General features: G+C 40.8%; 2 protein-coding genes and 1 long non-coding RNA gene across 11 annotated transcripts in view; 1 reads left to right on the forward strand and 2 right to left on the reverse strand.

Moving 5' to 3' along the window:
- LOC309611586 overlaps positions 1-23306 on the reverse strand; it is a 512787-nt gene that overhangs the window by 111934 nt on the left and 377547 nt on the right. The gene's annotated exons all lie outside the window — the stretch shown is intronic.
- Positions 1795-22627, reverse strand: LOC309611577 (uncharacterized protein C2orf15). Its single transcript, XM_082356201.1, has 2 exons — positions 21706-22627; positions 1795-6559 (listed from the first exon to the last, which is right to left on the reverse strand). Exon 2 carries the CDS (start codon positions 6487-6489, stop codon positions 6214-6216), a length of 276 nt encoding a protein of 91 aa, XP_082212327.1. The 5' UTR covers positions 6490-6559; positions 21706-22627; the 3' UTR covers positions 1795-6213.
- TSGA10 (testis specific 10) overlaps positions 22851-23306 on the forward strand; it is a 112762-nt gene continuing 112306 nt past the window's right edge. For 6 of the 9 annotated variants that reach the window (XM_082356159.1, XM_082356154.1, XM_082356158.1 and 3 more), the window contains exon 1: positions 23003-23280. In XM_082356159.1, coding sequence (XP_082212285.1) covers positions 23137-23280 — 144 coding nt within the window. In that variant the 5' untranslated portion in view covers positions 23003-23136. The other 3 variants (XM_082356155.1, XM_082356163.1, XM_082356160.1) reach the window with 3 other exon arrangements.

Here is a 23306-nt window from a genome sequence, read left to right on the forward strand (position 1 = left end):
AACTGTTCTAGGCACCTGAACATATAAACAAATAGGACCCTGTGAGGATGTAACATTTCCACTGAGCCTCGTAGGACAAGAAAGAATCACACAAAGAGTGAGAAAAAGTGGGAACACAGGGATGTCTGAGAAAACCTGAATGCCAATTTATTAATTTACAAAGAGAACTATAGACTATCAACCGGATATTCAGATCGGCCTGTCCAACTACTCTCTCTTATCATTAAGTTTGCTTGGTGAATACAGAATCCGGACAAAAGGATGGAGTTATACGACTTCAATGTCTGGTGGAATGAGCCTTGAGGAAATCACCTCTCAGCTCCTGGGCTCTGGAGAGATCCCACTGTTAACGCCAGGACACCCTGTCTCTCCCAGAGGAGGCCTGGATTCATCCGGTCAGGCGCACCTCTCTTTTACTCCATGCTTCAAAAACAGATCAGACCTCCAGCTGCATGATGTACAGTCTTTTTTTAGTTGTCAGGATACTGTCAAGTCCTGAAGGCCTGATAAAATTTTGTCTCTTTAACTTAGCATATCTCTACTCTTACCTTTTAATTATTAATTTTTATCGTTTTTTAATCAGAGGACGATCATATTTCCATGTTCTGGGGGGGGGACAATTAGCTACCACCACTTTGAATTTACCAAACCTGCTTCTCCATCATCGAACAGAAAGCAAAAAATAACAGGATCCCACCTACCCTCCTAGGCAGGCCCAGCTCCTTCAAAAAATCCTCCCCAAGTTTTATCTTGCCATCTTGCCACCTCTTGGTACATAACTTATCCAGTCTCAGGACGGCCGTGTGCCTGTTTGACTTCGCCTTTTTGGTTCTCGGTGGGCGCGCACAGGGCTGGCACCCAACATGTCTAATTTTTTGACCCTCCTGTGTTGCGGATAATCCGTTCCTAACCGTGGAGCTAGGTCTTCCCAAGCTCTGACCGGACACTTCAGGGCCTGCAGCGCCAGCCATGCGCCCCACCACAGGGTCTCAGGTCCCCGCCAGCTGCCTGTCCTCGGGGCCCACGCCGCCTGCCCCGCCCCGCCTTGCCCCGCCTCCGGTTTCACGCACCTGAGGCTTCCGGTCGCGGCCAAGTCGCGCGCGGTCCCGTGGGGGAAGGACGCGTGCAACCCAGAAACCCGTCCGCGGCGCACGCTGCCGCCCCGCCCGCCGCCCCGGCCCGCGGGGGGCGGGGCACCGGAAACGCTGCGTGGGGGCGGGGCCGGGGGGTTCCGGAGGGTCCTTCCGACCGGCCGAGCCGGCGCCGAACCAGAGAAGAGGCAGGGACGCCGCCCACGTTCGAATAATAGTATCAATAGTATCGAAAGTCCTAGAGCCCCAGGGCAGATGGAGGTTCCCCGCGTGACAGCCCAGAGCGTTAGCGGGGAACAAGTAGGAGCGGGGTTGAGTCAGTCTGGAGGGGAGCCCGCCTGGTACCCAGAGCAGTCGGGTCGGATGTTCTTTACTGAACATCCAGGCATTGCGCGGGGCTTTGCACGTCTGATAGTCCAAAGGGCAGGCAACTCCACTTGGAAGGGGACGAAACTAAAATCGGTTTTAAAAGATAAATGGCACTTAAAGGAATAAACGCTGGTATTCCCAATACAGAGATGGTAACAGGTAGGAAGGAGTGGGTCGGAGAACAAACACACTGAGGGCAATGAACGTTACCACTTGGGGTGTCCCTCGGTGCAGCTGGCAAGAAAATCCTTGTGGCTTAGCCAGATGGGAAATTCCCCCGGCAGGCAAAGTTCCAGGTAACTATAGCGGCGTAACAAACGGCCTCAAACGCCAGTGGCTTAACACAACGATTTATTCTAACATTTATATGGTCAAGGCTTGCTCACGTGGCTTCCTTCATTCAGCACAGGTTGGCTGAACGGGGAGGTCCAGGACGGCCTTATTCACGCCCTTGGCGGCTGGTGCTGGCTGGCTGCTGGGGCACCTCCGTTCAGGGCTAGCCTTGGAAGGAGCACTTTGGCCACATTCTGTTGTCCAAAGCACCAGCAAAGGCAGCCCAGAGTCAAGGGGTGGAGAAATGGACCCCACCTCTTGATGAGAGGAGCCCAAAGAATTTGTGGTCTTTTTCAGTCTTCGACAGAAATCAATCTCTCCTTTGGCTTAGAATAGAAACCATCAGGACTTGCACCTTGGAGTAAGAAGCATCCACTGTTCACAATTTGGTGATGCCGATACCAAGACCCGGGCTTCATATAAAGCTACAATAAAGACACAGTGGCTCCTTATTTATTTACTATTACCCTCTTGATTGAAGTCACTCTGAGTAATTAGTCTTTCATGGATTATGCAGGTGGGAATGGATTCTGTGCAGAGTTAGTCCCAGTAGGAGTTTTCCAAGTTATCATTAAAAAGAGCCACGCAATTCTGTTGCCCTTTGCTTATATTACATCTTTCTAAATTCCATTTCTCTGGAATCTGAGGTGGTACAATTTTTTCCCCCCCTAATTTCCTACCGAAGTGTTTTTCAAGAATGGATCTGTCCTCCCTGCTCCTAGACTTCCATCCTGTGGTTATCCTTAACCCCTCTCCTACTTCTTCAGCTTCTCCACTGGATCCTTCTGCTGACACTCAAACACGACCTCCATCTCATCTTCCATCTCTCATCCTGTCTACTCCCCTTCAGAGTTGAGCTTCTTTGTGGAGTTACTACACATCCAGTATCCACTTCCTCACTTCCCATTCATTTTCCAACCTACTCCAACATGGATTCTGTCCTGTTATTCCATCAAAAGTGCTTTTGGCAGGGTGAGCAAAATGGGTGAAGATGATCAAAATGTACAAACTTCCAGTTATAAGTTCTGGAGATGTAAATGTACAGCATGGTGACTATAAAAATACTGTACTGTATACTTGAAAGTTGCTAAGTGAATATATCTTAAAAGTTCTCATCACAAGGAAAAAAAATAACTATGTGTTGATAGATGTTAACTTCTTACAGTGATCATTTTGCAATATATATGAAATCATTATGTTGCACACCTGGAACTAATGTAATGTCATATGTCAATTATATCTCAATTTTAAAAATTTATCTAAAAAATAATAAAATTCTTTAAATCATTAAAAAAGTATTCAGGGATGATGGAGAATTAGGTCAGCTACTTACTCTCAAATGGTTGGGAGGAGAGGGAAAGGCCTTTGTACCATGCTTGCAACTTGCTGTAAATTTGAGATTGTTTCAAAATAAAAGGAAAATAATATATGTTAGGTGTCTGGCATTGTAATAAAGACTGTGAGCACCCCACCCTGGTCCCCTTTACCCTTAATTCATCATCCATTCTCCAGCTGGTGTGAATGAAGGAGCTAGCAGGCACAGGCACACTAGAGTGATTCACCCTGCCTCCCTGCCCACCAGCCTCCCCACTTTGGCTTGGAGGTGGCAACCAATGCCTGACTGGCCTAGGGCTACAATAGTCCCACCCCCTGCCTCAAAGTGGGACAGTGGGACAACTCTGCAGTATGATCCCTCCAGAGCACCCTGTGAGTCAGGCCATGAATTTATCTGAGTGCTCATTCTTCGTTGATTCCTTCTGCTTCCCTGACTCCCTTACAGGCTTACCTTAAAGAGCACACTCTCAAAAATCATGTGCATCTGGGTCCTTGTCTCAAGCAGCTTCTAGGGAATCTCAACTAAGCCAGTTACACACCAGCTCAGTAAATGATAACTATTATTACTGGCATCAATGACAACACCATTAGATGCAATACCAATGCATGTATTATAGGTCTTATTTTATAGGTATGTTGAATCTAAGGTCTCCTAACATCCTTATTTCTCCTGAACTATATTATTTTTATATGGAAAGTTTCTCATCAGAAACAATAGTAGAACTCTGAAGAATGTTCACTTTAGGATTCTGCTTGTAGAATTCTTCCATAAAACAAATAAACACCTAAGTGAGGCTGTTGTCCTGATTAAACTTTTTCCATTCCACCCCTTCCAGGAAGTCTTTGTGGATTTCCATTCCCAGGTGTGCTGCTAAAACTATGGCTTGGCTTGGATTTGGGGATTCCAATTCTCTGATGTCTTAGCAGCAACAGTTCTCAGAGTAACTAATGTTTGCATTTGTTATCATCTCAATGACTGGATTGTGCTATGACATTTGACATCCTGCCATGCATGGGGGATCACATACAATGAAGGATATCCCAAATTCAGCGTCCAACACACTATCAAATGTCCTGTTGGACATTCATGGAGGTGAAAAACCAGTCTGTAAATATTTGAGCCAAGTCCCTATTAAAGAAAAAAGTGGTTTTGCTAAGGTCACTAGTGCCATTCATGTTGCTAGATCCAGTGGACCTTTCAAGTCCTCATCTACCCTTTCAGTTGACTGCCTCCACCTTAAAGACTTTTGTGGGCAATCTTGACATTATCCTGTCTTGGTTTTCCACCAACTCTGCCAACTCTTCAGTCCCCTTAGCCAGCTCCCCCTGCGCTGACCAGCTCCTAAATGTTGTAGTTGCTTTATCTCACACTATACATTCACCATAAGCAACCTCTTTCATTCCCTTAGCTTTAGATACCATTTCTGTATACAACTTCAAAATTTGTATTTTTTCATTCCATACATAGAACTGTCTGCCTTAGAAACAGGTATGCCCAAAACCCATGCTCCTGAGCTCTTTCCCCCAGGGAACCTCCATGCATCTAGCTTTTTTGTTTCTGTTTTTTTTTTACTAGAAACCCTTTCTTTTTCCTCATTTCCCACTTTAAGACCATCAGTCTGTCCTGCCAAACTTCACCTGGACTCTGTCCCCTTCTCGATATACCTCGACCATCACCATCACCTCACTTGGACGACCATGTCCCTGCAAAAGCTATACATGTCACGTCCTCAGAGAAGCCTTCCTAGTTCCCACAATTAAAAGTCAAGTTTATGTGTTATGTCTCCTCTTCTGTCTCTCTGAAATTTAACTTTTTCTTCATGGCACATCACAATTTGTATCTTGTATAATTACTGTCTGATGTTCTACCTTCCCTGGTAGACAGACAGTAAGCACTATGAAGGTAGTGGTAATTTATTCACCACTGTATCCTGAGCACCAAGCACAGTGCCAGGCTAGGTGAACAAATGAATGATTTGCGTATTTTTTCTCTCCCAAAGAATTATGTTCTATAAATGATAAAGAGCATTACCTTAGTGGCTTACATCCCATTCAATGTTGTTTTTTCTTTTTTTAACTCTACAAATACATGACATCTGTTTGGTTTTTTTCTGATTTACAAAATATTTCTTCTCCTTAAAGAAGATGCCTTTTCCTCTTTGAATATGCCTTTTTCCTTTATGAATATTAAGGAGATTACTCAATTGAGCATTAGAGATCACCAGTAAATATTAAAGTACAGGAAAATGTTCAAAACATACATAATAGAAATATTTATAAGTCACTATATGTCCAGACACAAATGGTTTTTAACTTCAGCTTACATTACTTGGGACAATACTGCTGTTTCAAACTACTAGATGTTTTAATAAGAATTGCAAACTGATATATACAAAACAAGAATATTTTTAACAACTAGATTGTTTTCTTAAATATTGGTTGTATAAAATGGTAACATCTGCAAGATAAATTATTACACTTAGAAAAAACTATATTGTGAACTCTGAAATGAATTCCACGTGGGTGAAAAAAAAGTGTTAAAAAGATGATTTGAAATGTGAAATGCTTCTCAAGGTACGTAATTTACTGGTCTTTGAGTTTAGCTGCCAGTGATCTTTAACCGAACAGACATGCAAAAATGCAAGAAGATAAGAGTATTCTAAAGCAAAATCGCTAACTGGAATTTCAACATACAAAATCAGTACACCAGAAATCATGTGAAATACTGATGTCAAATTGTTTGGGCAGTGTTTGGGTTTTTGATCATTTGTTAGAGAAATACATTATAATTAAAATGTTTTGGTGCCATTTAAATACTGTTACACAAAAACTCTGATTTTTTGACAAGGACAGAATGTAATACCAGAGAAATCTTTGAATTTTGGAAAGCTTCTTCTCTCTAAAGCAACTTTTCTGAATATGTATCATCAAAAAGTGCAATCTACAGTGATTCATAAATAGTGAAAAATAAGCAATCGTCTTCCTTCATTTTGTTAGGTTTTCATAATAAGGTTAAGTTCTCATTCAACAGGCCCTCTCAGTCAAAAGCAATTTTTGGTTTCTTTGGTAACATACACAAATAACTTCATTCCACGTCTATCATTTCTATTCCATCACTTTCTTTAACATACACCACTGAACCCAAGGCTTTCTCCGAAAGAGATCCTGTGCCAGTATCTTTGCTCCTTGTAAAGTTTTCTTGGTTTGTGTCTTCTAATCTTATTTTCTTGGTGTTTTGAAATAACTGAGTCACTGGTTCCAGTTTGCTTTTCTCAGTCCCTTGCATTAAGTGATCATCCACTTTTGAATCCATACGCAGAGCAGATACCTGAGTAGCAGATTTACTAACAGAAAATCCCATTGGGACAGCTAAATAAAAATAGTTTGCAGGTCCCTCTTTAAGTAGTGGAGATGTTTCTTCAACTTGATTGCTTGGGGAAAAAATTGTTACAAGTGAATACAGTGGGAATTTCAACTAACTTCATGGCAATGTTTGTTTTAATGAAATTTCATGGTAATGATGCCAAAAATATAAAGTAAAATCGCCTTCCACCTCTCAGTGTTTACATTTTCTTTGTGGAAGGGTTTGCATGTTCTACAGATTCTCCGGAAGTCTTTTTTTTAAAACGAATTTACTAGATGTTACGTTTCATCACCTGGCAGAAAATAATAGAACTTCTCTACTTAGCCCTGTCTATCATTCTTATTATCAAAAACTTTTAATTTATTATTAATGGATTAAAGAAATAATTACTGAAGGCCAAACACTCTGCTAGGTGTTCTGAAAAAAAAAAAGCTGCCCAAACAACTGTAAACATTTACACACCTAATAATACACTATCAAAATAATGAAGGAAAAACTGACAGAAATGAAGGGAGAAATAGACAGTTCTACAATAATAGTTGGAGATTTCAAAACTCAGCTCTCAATAATGGAGAGAACAACCAGACAGGACACAAGTAAGGAAAAAAAGGATTTAAACAACACAATAAACTGACTAGAGCTAACAAACACATATAGAACACTCCACCCAACAACAACAGGATACATATTCTTCTCAAGGGGACATTTTCCAGTATAGACCATATGTTAGGCCACAAATTAAGTCTCAGTAGATTTAAAAAGATGGATATCATACAAAGTATGGATATCATACAAAGTATCTTCTCTGACCACAATGGGATGAAGTCAGAAATCAACAACAGAAGTAAAACAGGAAAATTCACGTATTTGTGGAAATTAAACAGTATACTCTTAAACAACCAATGGATCAAAGAAATCACAAGGGAAATTTTAAAAAATACTTAGAGATGAAGATAAACAAAAACACAACATATCAAACTTATGGGATGAAGCAAAATCAGTACTAAGGGGGGAATTTATAGTTATAAATACTTGCATTAAAAAAACAAGAAAGGGCTTCCCTGGTGGCGCAGTGGTTGAGAATCTGCCTGCCAATGCAGGGGACACGGGTTCGAGCCCTGGTCTGGGAAGATCCCATATGCCGCGGAGCAACTAGGCCCGTGAGCCACAATTACTGAGCCTGCGCGTCTGGAGCCTGTGCTCCACAACAAGAGAGGCCGCGATAATGAGAGGCCCGCGCACCGCGATGAAGAGTGGCCCCCACTTGCCACAACTAGAGAAAGCCCTCGCACAGAAACGAAGACCCAACACAGCCATAAATAATAAAAAAAAAAAAAAAACCAAAACATAAAACAGAAGCCATATTATAACAAATTCAATAAAGACTTTAACAATGGTTCACATCAAAAAAAATCTTTAAAAAAAAAAAAACAAGAAAGATCTCAAATCAACAAACTTTACAGCTTAATGAACTAGAAAAAGAAGAAGAAACTAAACCCATTACTAGCAGAAGGAAGGAAACAATAAAGACTAGAGCAGAGATAAATGGAGTAGAGAACAGAAAAACAATAACGTATAATCAATCAAACCAAAAGTAGTTTTTGAAAAGAGCAACAAAATTGACAAACTTTACCTCGATGGACTAAGAAAACTCAAATTACTAAATCAGAAATGAAAGGGGACATTACTACTGACTCTACAGAAATAAAAAGTATTATAAGAGAGTGCTATGAACAACTGTATGCCAACAAATTGGATGTCCTAGCTGAATGGACAAATTCCTAGAAACATAAAACCTACCAAGACTAAGTCAATAAGAAATGAAAATCTGAATAGACCTATGACTGCTCAGACCATTCAGTGGGGGAAAGGGCAGCCTTTTCAACAAAATGTGCTGGGAAAACTGGATATCCACATGCAGAAAAATGAAGTTGGACCCTTACCTAATACCATATACAAAAACTAATGCAAGATGGATCAAAGACCTAAATGTAAGACCTAAAGCTCTAACTCTTAAAAGAAAACATAAGGCAAAAGCTTCCTGATGGATTTACAATGATTTGAATACGCCACCAAAGGCAGAGGCAACAAAAGAAAAAATAGACAAGTTGGAACTTATGAGAATATCTAAATTTTGTGCATTAATAGACACTTGAGAGTATAAAGGCAACCCACAGAAGGAGAAAATATTTGCAAACCATATATATGATAAGGGACTAATACCCAGAATATACAGAGAACTGAAACTCAACAGCAACAAAATAATCCAATTCAAAATTTGGCAAAGGACTTGAACAGCCATTTCTCCAGAGAAGATATATGAATGGCCAACAATTACATGAAAAAAATGCTCACCATCACTAATAATTAGGGAAATTCAGATCACAGCTACCAATTAGATACGGCCTCACAACCATTAGGATAGCTACTATTAAAAAAAAAAAAAACAGAAAATAACAAGTGTTGTTGAGGATGTGGAGAAATTCAAACCTTTTTTTAAAAAATTAATTAATTAATTAATTATTTTTGGCTGCATTGGGTCTTTGTTGCTGCACGCGGGCTTTCTCTAGTTGCAGCGAGTGGGGGCTACTCTTTGTTGCGGTGCACGGGCTTCTCATTGTGGTGGCTTCTCTTGTTGCAGAGCATGGGCTCTAGGCACGCAGCCTTAAGTAGTTGTGGCACGTGGGCTTCAGTAGTTGTGGCTCATGGGCTCTAGAGCACAGCCTCAGTAGTTGTGGTGCACGGGCTTAGTTGCTCCGTGGCATGTGGGATCTTCCCAGACCAGGGCTCGAACCCGTGTCCCCTGCATTGGCAGGCGGATTCTTAACCACTGCGCCACCAGGGAAGCCCGAAATTCAAACCTTTATGCACTATTGGTGGGAATGTTCAACGGTACAGCTGCTGTGGAAAACAGTGTGGCAGTTCCTCAAATAATTAAAAATAGAATTACCATACGATCCAGCAAACCAACTTCTGGGTCTTGAAGACATATTTGTACACCCATGTACAAATAACATTAAGCTATTATTCACAATAGCTAAAATGTGGAAGCAACTCAAGTGTCCCTCGAAGGATCATAGATAAGCAAAATGTGGTATATAAATATGATGAAATATTCAGCATTAAAAAGGAGGAAATTCTGCAATATGCTACAACGTGATGAACCTTGAGCACATTATGCTAAGTGAAATAACTCATAAAGACAAATACTGTATGACTTTACTTACATGAGGTACCTAGAAGTCAAAATCATAGAGACAGAAAGTAGAATGGTGGTTGCCATGGGGAGCTGTTGTTTAAGGGGTATAGACTTTCAGTTTCACAAGATGAAAAGAGTTCTGGAGATAAATGGTGGTGATGACAGCACAACATTGTGAATATATTTAATACACTGAACTATACACCTAAGAATGGCAAAGATGCTACATTTTATGTTACATGTATTTTACCACAATACAAAAAACTAAAGAAAAAAAAAAGATGTCCAATAAAGATACAGTACTTTTTATTACCAATGCCCAATCTGCTTAGAGAGATGAGCATGCAAAATGGAGGGAGGGGCTTGGAAAGGTTGTGAAAGGAGGGGGCCTATGTCAGGGTTGGGCTTTGAAAGATGGTCAGGAATTTGGTAAGCAGAGTTGACCAGGATGGCAGAAGGGACCAGAGCTTGTTAGAGAACAGTGATCTACTGAAGAAGCTCTAGCAGCAACTTGAGATCTGGAACCCACTCCACAGCTGTGAATGAAAGCACTTACCCACCTTTTAGAATGTATTTCTTTAATATTTAGGTACTGGAGTTATCTTTTATGAGTTTACAATTCCATCCCCATCAAGCCCTAATCATTTACTGACAGAAGATTTCTAAAGATATCATCTTGAAACCTTGTTTATCCATATTTGTGATTGAATATCAGTGTTTAATCTGTAACAGAACAGAGTTCAGGGTCTACTGTAGTATCCTAAACATAGTAGTTACTCAAATATTGTTAGTATAACAAATACCTGTTTCTTAGATTTGGAAATTGAAGATGAATTTTTTTCTCATCAAGTGAATATCCAATACTACCTTCAAATGAGTAAAAGTGAGTTTATTCTGTTCTTTGGTTCCTCCTCTTTGATTACTTAAAAGGGAAACACTCCTCTCAAAAATGCATAAGTTGAATCTAATCATGAGGAAACAATCAGATAAACCCAAATTGAGAGACATTATATAAAATAAATAACCTGTACTCAAAAATGTCAATGTATGAAAGACAAAGAGAAGTTGAGGAACTGCTCCAGATTAAAGGATACTAAAGAGACATGATTTCCAAATGTAGTCAATGATCCTGAATTGGGAGGTAGGGTGGGCTGGAACGTGGAGGAAATGTACTACAAAGGCCACTTCTTGGACAACTGGACAATTTGAATGTGGATGGTTTATTAGATAGTAATGTTGCATCACTGTTAAATCCCCTGATTGGGATAATTGTATTGTGGTTATATTAGTGAATGTCCTTGGTCTCAGGAGATAACATGCTGACATAGGGGTAAAGGATCATATCTACAACTTGCTTTCAAATTATCTAGCAAGAGATAGATACAGAGAGAAAGTAACATATGCAAAACATTAATGACTCTACGTGGGAAAGGATAACAAATTGTTCAGTGTATTATTTTTGCTAAACTTCTATATGTTTAAAACTTTTTCAAAATACAAAGTTAAAAAAAAATTAAAGGGACTTCCCTGGTGGTGCAGTGGTTAAGACTCCACGCTCCCAATGCAGGGGGCCCAGGTTCGATCCCTGGTCAGGGAACTAGATCCCACGTGCATGCGACAACTAACAGTTCACATGCCACAACTAAGGAGCCCATGTGCCACAACTAAGGAGCCTGCCTGCCAAAACTAAGACCTGGTGCAACCAAATTAAAAAAAAAAATTAAAAAGAAAATACTAACAAAACTATAAAACATACCACATTTGAAATTGACAGAGGGTAAAATAATGGTAATGTATATAATTACCAACTGGCACATTAAACTTCACTCTAACAGAGGGACTGAGAAGGAATGAAATGCAATAGGTTAGATTTGGCCCTATGAGTCTCACCTTAACTTCTCTGGGATCTTGAGGACAGGAAGGGAGAAGAAGTCTATTGGGGGCCTCTTTGACCTAGTATTTCGGTTGCCATTCAAAAGAAATCTTGTATGCATATGGAAGAATAAAGATCTATAAAGAGGTAAATAAATGTGGACATACACACACAAAAAGCACAGAGACTTGCCTTACCAGATTTTAAGATATGCTACAAAGTCAAAGTAACAAAAACAGTGTAGTACAGGTACAGGAACAAATAAATGACTAATAAAACATGACAGAGCTCCAGCATGGATATAGGTATGTGCAGGAGCTTCACATATGATAAAGGTGGCATCATACAGCAAAGGGGATAGAAGAGACTAAGTTTAGTATGATAGTACTGTGAATGCTGGCTCACTATGTGGACAAAAACAAAGCAGGATCCCTACCTCATATGCCAAAGTGGACTCCTAATGAAGTAAAGACCTAAATGTGAATGGTAGAACCATAAATGCAGTTTTTAAAATGTAAGACAATGTATTTGTCACCATAGGGTGGAGAAGGATTTCTAGAATAAGAACTAGAAAGTTTAAACAATAAGTAAGAAAACATATGGATCTGACCACTCACAATTAAGAACTTCTGTTCAATAAAGAAACTGTAAACGGAGGCCCTGAACCAAGATGGCAGAGTAGAAGGACGTGCTCTCACTCCCTCTTGCGAGAACACCAGAATCACAACTAACTGCTGAACAATCATCGACAGGAAGACACTGGAACTCACCAAACAAGATACCCCACATTCAAAGACAAAGGAGAAACCACAATGAGATGGTAGAAGGGGCACAATCACAATAAAATCAAATCCCATAACTGCTGGGTGGGTGACTCACAAACTGGAGAACACTTATCCACAGAAGTCCACCCACTGGAGTGAAGGTTCTGAGCCTCACATCAGGTTTCCCAACCTGGGGGTCCGGCAACGGGAGGAGGAATTCCTAGAGAATCAGACTTTGAAGGCTAGCGGGATTTGATTGCAGGACTTTGACAGGACTGGGGGAAACAGAGACTCCACTCTTGGAGGGCACACACAAAGTAGTGTGCACATCAGGACCCAGGGGAAGGAGCAGTGACCCCAGGGGAGACTGAACCAGACCTACCTGCTAGCGCTGGAGGGTCTCCAGCAGAGGCGGGGGGTGGCTGTGGCTCACCGTGAGGACAAGGACACTGGCAGCAGAAGTTCTGGGAAGTACTCCTAGGCGTGAGCCCTCCCAGAGTCTGTCATTAGCCCCACCAAGGAGCTCAGGTAGGCTCCAGTGTTGGGTTGCCTCAGGCCAAACAACCAACAGGGAGGGAACCCAGCCCCACCCATCAGCAGTCAAGTGGATTAAACTTTTACTGAGCTCTGCCCACCAGAGCAACAGTCAGCTCTACCCACCACCAGTCTCTCCCATCAGGAAACTTACACAAGCCGCTTCGACAGCCTCATCCACCAGAGGGCAGACAGCAGAAGCAAGAAGAACTACAATCCTGCAGGCTGTGGAACAAAAACCACCTTCACAGAAAGAGAGACAAGATGAAAAGGCAGAGGGCTATGTACCAGATGAAGGAACAAGATAAAACCCCAGAAAAACAACTAAATGAAGTGGAGATAGGCAACCTTCCAGAAAAAGAATTCAGAATAATGATAGTGAAGATCATTCAGGACCTTGGAAAAAGAGTGGAGGCAAAGAGCAAGAAGAAGCAAGAAATGTTTAACAAAGACCTAGAAGAATTAAAGAACAGACAAACAGAGATGAACAATACATTAACTGAAATGAAAACTACACTAGAAGGAATCAATAGCAGAATAACTGAGACAGAAGAATGATTGGTGACCTGGAAGACAGAATGGTGGAATTCACTGCTGTGGAACAGAATAAAGAAAAAAGAATGAAAAGAAATGAAGACAGCCTAAGAGACCTCTGGGAAAACATTAAATGCAACAACAGTCACATTACAGGGGTCCCAGAAGGAGAAGAGAGAGAGAAAGGACCCGAGAAAATATTTGAAGAGATTATAGTCGAAAACTTCCCTAACATGGGAAAGGAAATAGCCACCCAAGTCCAGGAAGTGCAGAGAGTCCCATACAGAATAAACCCAAGGAGAAACACGCTGAGACACATAGTAATCAACTTGGCAAAAATGAAAGACAAGAAAAATTATTGAAAGCAGCGAGGGAAAAACGACAAATAACATACAAGGGAACTCCCATAAGGTTAACAGCTGATTTCTCAGCAGAAACTCTACAAGCCACAAGGGAGTGGCATGATATACTTAAAGTGATGTAAGGGAAGAACCTACAACCAAGATTACTCTACCTGGCAAGGATCTCATTCAGATTCGATGGAGAAATCAAAGCTTTACAGACAAGCAAAAGCTAAGAGAATTCAGCACCACCAAACCAGCATTACAACAAATGCTAAGGGAACTTCTCTAAGTGGGAAACACAAGAGAAGAAAAGGACCTACAAAAACAAACCCAACACAATTAAGAAAATGGTCATAGGAACATACATATCAATAATTACCTTAAATGTGAATGCATTAAATGCTCCAACCAAAAGACACAGGCTCGCTGAATGGATACAAAAACAAGACCCATATATATGTTGCCTACAAGAGACCCACTTCAGACCTAGGGACACATACAGACTGAACGTGAGGGGATGGAAACAGATATTCCATGCAAATGGAAATCAAAAGAAAGGTGGAGTAGCAATACTCATATCAGATAAAATAGACTTTAAAATAAAGAATGTTACAAGAGACAAGGAAGGACACTACATAATGATCAATCCAAGATGAAGATATAACAATGATAAATATATATGCACCCAACACAGGAGCACCTCAATACATAAGGCAACTGCTAACAGCTATAAAAGAGGAAATAGACAGTAACACAGTAATAGTGGGGGACTTTAACACCTCACATACACCAATGGACAGATCATCTAAAATGAAAATAAATAAGGAAACAGAAGCTTTAAATGACACAATAGACCAGATAGATTTAGTTGATATTTATAGGACATTCCATCCAAAAACAGCAGATTACACTTTCTTCTCAAGTGCGCATGGAACATTCTCTAGGATAGATCACATCTTTCGTCACAAATCAAGCCTCAGTAAATTTAAGAAAATTGAAATCATATCAAGCATCTTTTCTGACCACAACGTTATGAGATTAGAAATGTATTACAATGAAAAAAACCGTAAAAAACACAAACACATGGAGGCTAAACAATACGTTACTAAATAATCAAGAGATCACTGAAGAAATCAAAGAGGAAATCAAAAAATACCTAGAGACAAATGACAATGAAAATACGACGATCCAACACCTATGGGATGCAGCAAAAGCAGTGCTAAGAGGGAAGTTTATAGCTATACAAGCCTACCTCAAGAAACTAGAAAAATCTCAAATAAACAATCTAACCTTACACCTAAAGCAACTAGAGAAAGAAGAACAAATAAAACCCAAAGTTAGCAGAAGGAAAGAAATCATAAAGATCAGAGCAGAAATAAATGAAATAGAAACAAAGAAAACAATAGCAAAGATCAATAAAACTAAAAGCTGGTTCTTTGAGAAGATAAACAAAATTGATAAAACATTAGCCAGACTCATCAAGAAAAACAGGGAGAGGACTCAAATCAATAAAATTAGAAATGAAAAAGGAGAAGTTACAACAGACACTGCAGAAATACAAAGCATCCTAAGAGACTACCACAAGCAACTCTATGCCAATAAAATGGACAACCTGGAAGAAATGGACAAATTCTTAGCAAGGTATAACCTTCCAAGACTGAACCAGGAAGAAATAGAAAATATGAACAGACCAATCACAAGTAATGAAATTGAAACTGTGATTAAAAATCTTCCAACAAACAAAAGTCCAGGACCAGATGGCTTCACAGGTGAATTCTATCAAACATTTAGAGAAGAGCTAACACCTATCCTTCTCAAACTCTTCCAAAAATTGCGGAGGAAGGAACATTCCCAAATTCATTCTATGAGGCCACAATCACCCTGATACCAAAACCAGACAAAGATACTACAAAAAAAGAAAATTAAAGACCAATGTCACTGATGAATATAGATGCAAAAATCCTCAACAAAATACTAGCAAACAGAATCCAACAACACATTAAAAGGATCATACACCACGATCAAGTGGGATTTATCCCAGGGATGCAAGGATTCTTCAATATATGCAAATCAATCAATGTGATATACCATATTAACAAATTGAAGAATAAAAACTATATGATCATCTCAATAGATGCAGAAAAAGCTTGTGACAAAATTCAACACCCATTTATGATAAAAACTCTCCATGAAGTGGGCATAGAGGGAAACTCCTCAACATAATAAACGCCATATACAACAAACCCAGAGCAAACATCATTCTCAATGGTGAAAAACTGAAAGCATTTTCTCTAAGATCAGAAATAAGACAAGGATGTCCACTCTCACCACTGTTATTCAACATAGTTTTGGAAGTCCTAGCCACGGCAATCAGAGAAGAAAAAGAAATAAGAGGAATACAAATTGGAAAAGAAGAAGTAAAACTGTCACTGTTTGCAGATGACATGATACTATACATAGAGAATCCTACAGATGCTACTAGAGCTAATCAATGAATTTGGGAAAGTTGCAGGATACAAAATTAATGTACAGAAATCTCTTGCATTCCTATACACTAATGATGAAAAATCTGAAAGAGAAATTAAGGAAACACTCCCATTTACCACTGCAACAAAAAGAATAAAATACCTAGGAATAAACCTACCTAAGGAGACAAAAGACCTGTATGCAGAAAACTATAAGACACTGATGAAAGGAATTAAAGATGATACCAACAGATGGAGAGATATACCATGTTCTTGGATTGGAAGAATCAATATTGTGAAAATGACTATACTACCCTAAGTAATCTACAGATTCAATGCAATCCCTATCAAATTACCAATGTCATTTTTTATGGAACTAAAACAAAAAATTTTTAAATTTGTATGGAGACACAAAAGACCCCAAATAGCCCAAGCAGTCTTGAGGGAAAAAAACGGAGCTGGAGGAATCAAACTCCCAGACTTCAGATTGTACCAGAAAGCTACAGTAATCAAGACAATATGGTACTGGCACAAAAACAGAAATATAGATCAATGGAACAGGATAGAAAGCCCAGAGATAAACCCCCGCACCTATGTTCAACTAATCTATGACAAAGGAGGCAAGGATATACAATGGAGAAAAGACAGTCTCTTCAATAAGTGGTGCTGGGAAAACTGGACAGCTGCATGTAAAAGAATGAAATTAGAACACTCCCTAACACCATATGCAAAGATAAACTCAAAATGGATTAGAGACGTAAATGTAAGACTGGACACTATAAAACTCTTAGAGGAAAATATAAGAAGAACACTCTTTGACATAAATCACAGCAAGATCTTTTTTGATCCACCTCCTAGGGTAATGGAAATAAAAACAAAAATAAACAAATGGGACCTAATGAAACTTCAAAGCTTTTGCACAGCAAAGGAAACCATAAACAAGATGAAAAGACAACCCTCAGAATGGGAGAAAATATTTGCAAACGAATCAACGGACAAAGGATTAATCTCCAAAATATATAAACAGCTCATGCAGCTCAATATTAAAAAAACAAACAACCCAGTCCAAAAATGGGCAGAACACTTAAATAGACATTTCGCCAGAGAGGACATACAGATGGCCAAGAAGCACATGAAAAGCTGCTCAACATCACTAATTATTAGAGAAATGCAAATCAAAACTACAATGAGGTATCACCTCACACCAGTCAGAATGGCCATCATCAGAAAATCTACAAACAACAAATGCTGGAGAGGGTGTGGAGAAAAGGGAACCCTCTTGCACTGTTGGTGGGAACGTAAATCGATACAGCCACTATGGAGAACAGTATGGAGGTTCCTTAAAAAACTAAAAATAGAATTACCATATGATCCAGCAATCCCACTACTGGGCATATACCCAGAGAAAACCATAATTCAAAAAGACACATGCACCCCAATGTTCATTGCAGCACTATTTCCAATAGCCAGGTCATGGAAGCAACCTAAATGCCCATCAACAGACGAATGGATGAAGAAGTTGTGGTACATATATACAATAGAATATTTTTCAGCCATAAAAAGGAACGAAATTGGGTCATTTCTTGAGATGTGGATGGATCTAGAGACTGTCATACAGAGTGAAGTAAGTCAGAAAGAGAAAAACAAATATCGTATATTAACGCATATATGTGGAACCTAGAAAAATGGTACAGGTGAACCGGTTTGAAGGGCAGAAATTGAGACACAGATGTAGAGAACAAACGTATGGTCACCAAGGGGGAAAACGGCCGGGGGGTGGTGGTGGTGGTATGAATTGGGCGATTGGGATTATTGACATGTATACACTGATGTGTATAAAATTGATGACTAATGAGAACCTGCTGGATAAAAAAATAAATAAAATTAAATTAAAAAAAAAAAAGAAACTGTAAACAAAGTTCGGAAGATGGAGAAAGGACTGGAAGATGTGCTGTCCAATTTGACAAGGGATTTATAGCTAAAATATAACAAGAACAACTATGAATTAACAAGGAAAAAGGAAACCCATTAGAAAAATGGGCAAAGGATAGAGAGACATAATTCACAGATTGGAGAATCCTCAAAAGATAATGTGTGCATAAAGCGATGTTCAAACTTATTAGAAATCAGAGAAATGCAAGTTTGCTACCATCAGAATGGCAAAAAGGTGGGTAGCACCGAGTATTTAGTAGAATGCAGGAAACCTTGTGCATTGCTGATGGAGTAATTTTTAATTCCTACCTCACATTCCACATCCAATCCTTCAATGAATCCTGTTTCTCTTTCTACCCTTGCCTATGCCTCCCCACTGTTTGTTCTTCTAACTGTATCTGGAATGAGCCTTTTAAAACATAAGCCACATCACATCCATCCCCTGCTCAACACGCTCTAGTTACTTCCCATCACAGAGTAAAGCCAAATTCTCTACCTAACAAGTCTCCAGCTGTGGTAGGCAGAAGAATGGTCCCCAAAGAAGTCCACATCCTAATCCCCACAACCTGTGAATGTTCTGTTACATGGCAAGGGGGAATTAAGGTTGCCAATCAACCTACCTTGAGGTGGGGAGATAACCCTGGGCTAATTGGTGGCTACGAATATAATAACAAGGGTCTTTATAAGTGAGGGAGGGGGGAATTCCCTGGCAGTCCAGTGGTTAGGACTTGGCACTCTCACTGCCAAGGGCCTGGGTTCGATCCCTGGTTGGGGAAACTAAGATCTCAGAAGCCGCTCAGTGCAGCAAAAAAAGAAAAAAGAAGAAAAAGTGAGGGACAGACAGGAATGTCACTGTTAGAGTGATGACTGGCCATCGCTGGCTTTGAAGATAGAAGGGGACCACAAGCTAATAAGCAAAGCGGGCAGCCTGTAGCAGCTGGAAAGGCAAGAAAATAGATGCTCCCCTAGAACCTCCAGAAGGAATGCAGCCCTGCTGACATCTCACTATTAGCCCAGCGAGATCCATTTTGGATTCTAACCTCCAGGACTGTAAGATAATAAATTGGTGTTGCTTAAAGCTACCACATTTGTGCCAAACTGTTACAGCAGCAATAGGAAACAGATACACCAGTAACATTCTGTCATCCCAAACTCTTCTCTCCACTCTGCCCCCGCCCCATGACCTCACTGCTGTTCCTCCAGCACATGCCTCAGGGCCCTCTTCTGCTTCAGGGCCCAGGCACTGACAGTTCCCTCAGCCTGAAGCAATTTCTGAATTGCAAACCACTTCTGATGGGGATGATTAGTGGAGCTAACTGACTTCTGCTTCTGTCCAGGATGGAGTAACATGGACCAGATTTATCCTCATGCCTTAAACATCTTAAAAACAGACAAAACACATGAAACAATGGTTTTTAGATACTGGACAATAGGTAGTACAGGAGAGTGATCCCTAAGAGAAAGGAGATAAGGTTAAGTCCTAAGAATGCTCAGTGCCTGGAAATTTTAGGCTTTAGGAACCCTAAAATTGAGTCTGGTCACTTCAGTGAACTGAGAAGACAGACTTCAGAGTTTGCAGAGGCCAAGATGGCTAGAATTTGTGGAGAGAGGAGAAAGGTGCAGTGAGAGAGCGAGCTCCAGAGATCTGCAGAAGATTCCCCACAATTCTTTGGCTGAATACTGATCAGTGTATGTATGTAAAAAAACTATTGAGCCCTGGGGAAAAAAACAGCAAAAAGGAGAAGGCAGACTAGTACTTAGAGCCTACACAGGGCCAAGAATAGAGTTCTCACCAGTCAGAGTAGAAAGAACTCTTAATATACTGGACATTGAATAGACTCCTCAGAAAGGTATTGCCTCCGTAATGGGGTCAAATTAGCCCTAAATAAAGACTATTTTGGACCTAACAAAGCTTAAAAGCAAGCTTCTAAAGCAGGTCTGTCCAACAGGACTTTTTGCAATGATGGAAATATCCTATATGGACTGTCTAATATAGTAGCCACTAGCCACGTGTGGATGTTGGCAGGCAAGAATTCTACTACTGAATGACCGATGCAAGCTGGATGTTGGAATTTGAAATATACAGAATACAAATGAGGAACTAAATTTTAAATTTTATTTAATTTTATTAATACAAAGTCAAATAGCCACATGTAGCTAGTGGTTACTATTTTCAACAGGGCAGCTCTAAAGGATCAAACTGTTTCCAAGTAAACTTACTGCATCTCAGAACAAAGCCTAAATATATTTAAAGAAAAACCAAAACCAAAACCTCCAGCACCCAACAATGTCAAATCTGCAAGGTCTGGCAGCCAATAAAAACTCACCAGGCATGAAAACAAGCAGAAGAATGTGATGCATAACCAGGAGGAAAAAAAATCGGTTAATAGAAACAATGCCAAGAATGAGACAGATGATAGAATTAGTATACAACAGCTATTTTAAATATATTCCACATTTCCCAAAGCATGGGCATGATGAAGTGAGAAATGAAAGACATTAAAAAAAAAATCAAACTGGAATCCAGAGATGAAAAATACAAATCAGACATGAAAAATATCGTGGATGGGAGTAACACTGCCAAAGGAAAGAACAGTGAGCTTTAAGATATATCAATACAAACTATCCAATTAAAAAAAAAAATGAACAGAGCATCAGTTAGCTGCAGAACAGCAAAAAGCAGCTTAACATGTGTATAATTTTTTTTTAAGAGGACCAGGGAGGTACCGAGGAAGAAAAAAGGTGAGAGGTTTTCGTAGAGAAGCTTGTGAAATGATGGAGAAACCCGATCTTAGACTTGCACAGGAGTATCTATTACAAGGGAGAGAGCTCAGGTGTTATAAAAGGATTAGGTGGGGCAGGATGGGGCACTCAGCACTCTTTGGGTTTCCACAGAGGGAAGAAAATTTTCACTTTCTTGGGCTGAAGGAGGAAGTCAACAGTCCTTGATAGGAAAAGAAAGGAAACTCTTCACGCCCTGGTCTGGCTTTAAAATGATCTTTTCGCTACATTGTTTCCAAAGACTGTTTAGTAACATCTAGGTGGCGTACATAAATGCTTAAACTCTTCTAATTTTTTCCCTAAAGGAAGTACTTTCCTACCTCCTATATTAACAATCCCCTTCTCCCCACAAGCCTTCAACTCCATCTTAAGAGTTTTGTTCATTTTTCCCCATTTCTTTTCAATAATGCTAGATCATGAGAACATTTTATTCAAAATAATCTTAGTATTTTAAGAGGAAATGAGATTACACTTTGTTTTCCCTAAAACAACTTTTCAGGATGGTCTTTGAGAGCTCATGCTTCTTTGTAACTTATTTTATCAGTTAGGTATAATTATATTTCACAGGAAATGTATCTCTTGGGACCTCTGACTTCTTTATCTAAAATAACAGGGACACGATTTAATTTTTTAGTATCTAGCTATACTTACAAAGTATATGATATCTGAAAATATTGCTACAAAATATGAGAATATGTACTGGCACAAATAACAAATAAAATGTACTGGCATAAAAAAATCAGCAGAGATTGGAAACATACATTGTGGGAGAAAAATGAGTACTCACCTGGTAAAAACAGGAACTGTTAGTCTCTTCAAATGTGAGATTACTTTTGAAATACACAGGTGAATACTATACCAAGATCATCAGAGAACAGCTATGAAAACCTAGTTTATCTATTTCATCTGTAGGAAAAGACGGGGGATAAAGCCACCATTAGAGTTCAGAAGCCCTTGGGTTACTTAAGAACAGTGGAACATGTTAAACATTAAGAAATGTTAAAAAGACAATATTTCCTTTCCAGCTGAGCTCCAAAAATTTGGCAGAATAATGCAATTCTCATTCTTTTTCCCTAAAAAGTTCATTTCTTCATTTTTAGGTAATGTGGTCAATATTAACATAGTTGGATGGCCAAAAATAATATTACACCTGGTTAAGTTAAATGAGTGTTCCCAGACTGAAGGCTCCTAATTGAGAGGACAAGTTTAAACGGTATTAAACAGGAGCAGAATCTGTACAATATTAAATATCAAGTGATATTTCTTTTTTTTGTTAACCATAATCAGTTTTTCTTCAAAGGGGACTTGGAGAAGGCCTGGCTTGTGGAGAAGGCATACCGGTCAGGAACCTGCGCTGTCATCATTAGTTCTGTCACTCCCAGATTCAACCCAGACTGGATGGTGCCAGGCGGACAGGGCTCGGGGTCCGCAGGCTCCCCAGACTGCAGGCTGCGGGCGCTCACCCCAACAGGCCGGTCTCTCCCCCGAGGCTGCAAGCAGCAGCACCCGACCCGGGAGGCTCCCCGCAAACAGGCCCCTGACTGCGGACCGAGAGCGCACCACCCTCCCAGCGCCCAAGAGCAACTCTGCGGAGTAACGAATTCACTGAACGCGGGTCCAGAATGGTACCCGATCCCTGGGGAAAATAGCACAAAAAAGCGGCAGCAAAGCAGCAGGTGTCCCAGAGCTAACTGAAGGCAGCCGGCGGGAATAGAGCCATGCGCATGCGCATTCCACTCAGGTGCGGTCGTCGCCCCCAGGGAATAAGGAAAAACTCTTGGAAAAGGGGATAGCGGCTGGTTACTAGGAGACGGGACGCTCGGGGGGGGTCTAGACGCTGCGTGGGCGTGCGCCTGCGCGGCGCGGATAGACCAGGAAGAGGCCTTATCCTCAAGCGCCCTGTAAGGCGGACAGGATGACTTACGCGTCGCTACGTGCGTGGGTGCGCGCGCGCGGCGTGTAGTCCCCGCAAGAGGGAGGGTCGTGCCAGGTACGCGTGCGCACAGGGACTTGGGGCGCGCTGTACGGAAGCGGAGTGAAGGCGCCGGGGAGGTGGAGGACGAGCCCCCTCAGGTACAGAGCGTGAGGGCGGGGCCGACGGCGGCGCAGGCCGGCGCTAACCGCCCCCGCCTCCTTCCCGCCGGGTCCCGCCTCCCTCCGAGCCCCGGGGCGGGGCCAGGTCGATTTGGGATGGGAAGGGAGAGGAAAGGGGCGGAGGATGGAGACCTCGAGGGACCTGGATCCCTGGCGGAGGCGGAGTCCTGGCAGTCGCCAGGATGAGCTCCGGAGAGGACGGCGGGCCGAGAAGCCCGGGGAGGGACCCGCAGCCCCAGGTAGAAGCGCGGGGATGCGCCGTGTTCGGGTAAAAACATATCCTGGGCCAGAAGG

Source organism: Balaenoptera borealis (assembly GCF_965194805.1).
Source record: "Balaenoptera borealis genome assembly, chromosome: 15".
In the NCBI taxonomy this organism is placed as follows: domain Eukaryota; kingdom Metazoa; phylum Chordata; class Mammalia; order Artiodactyla; family Balaenopteridae; genus Balaenoptera; species Balaenoptera borealis.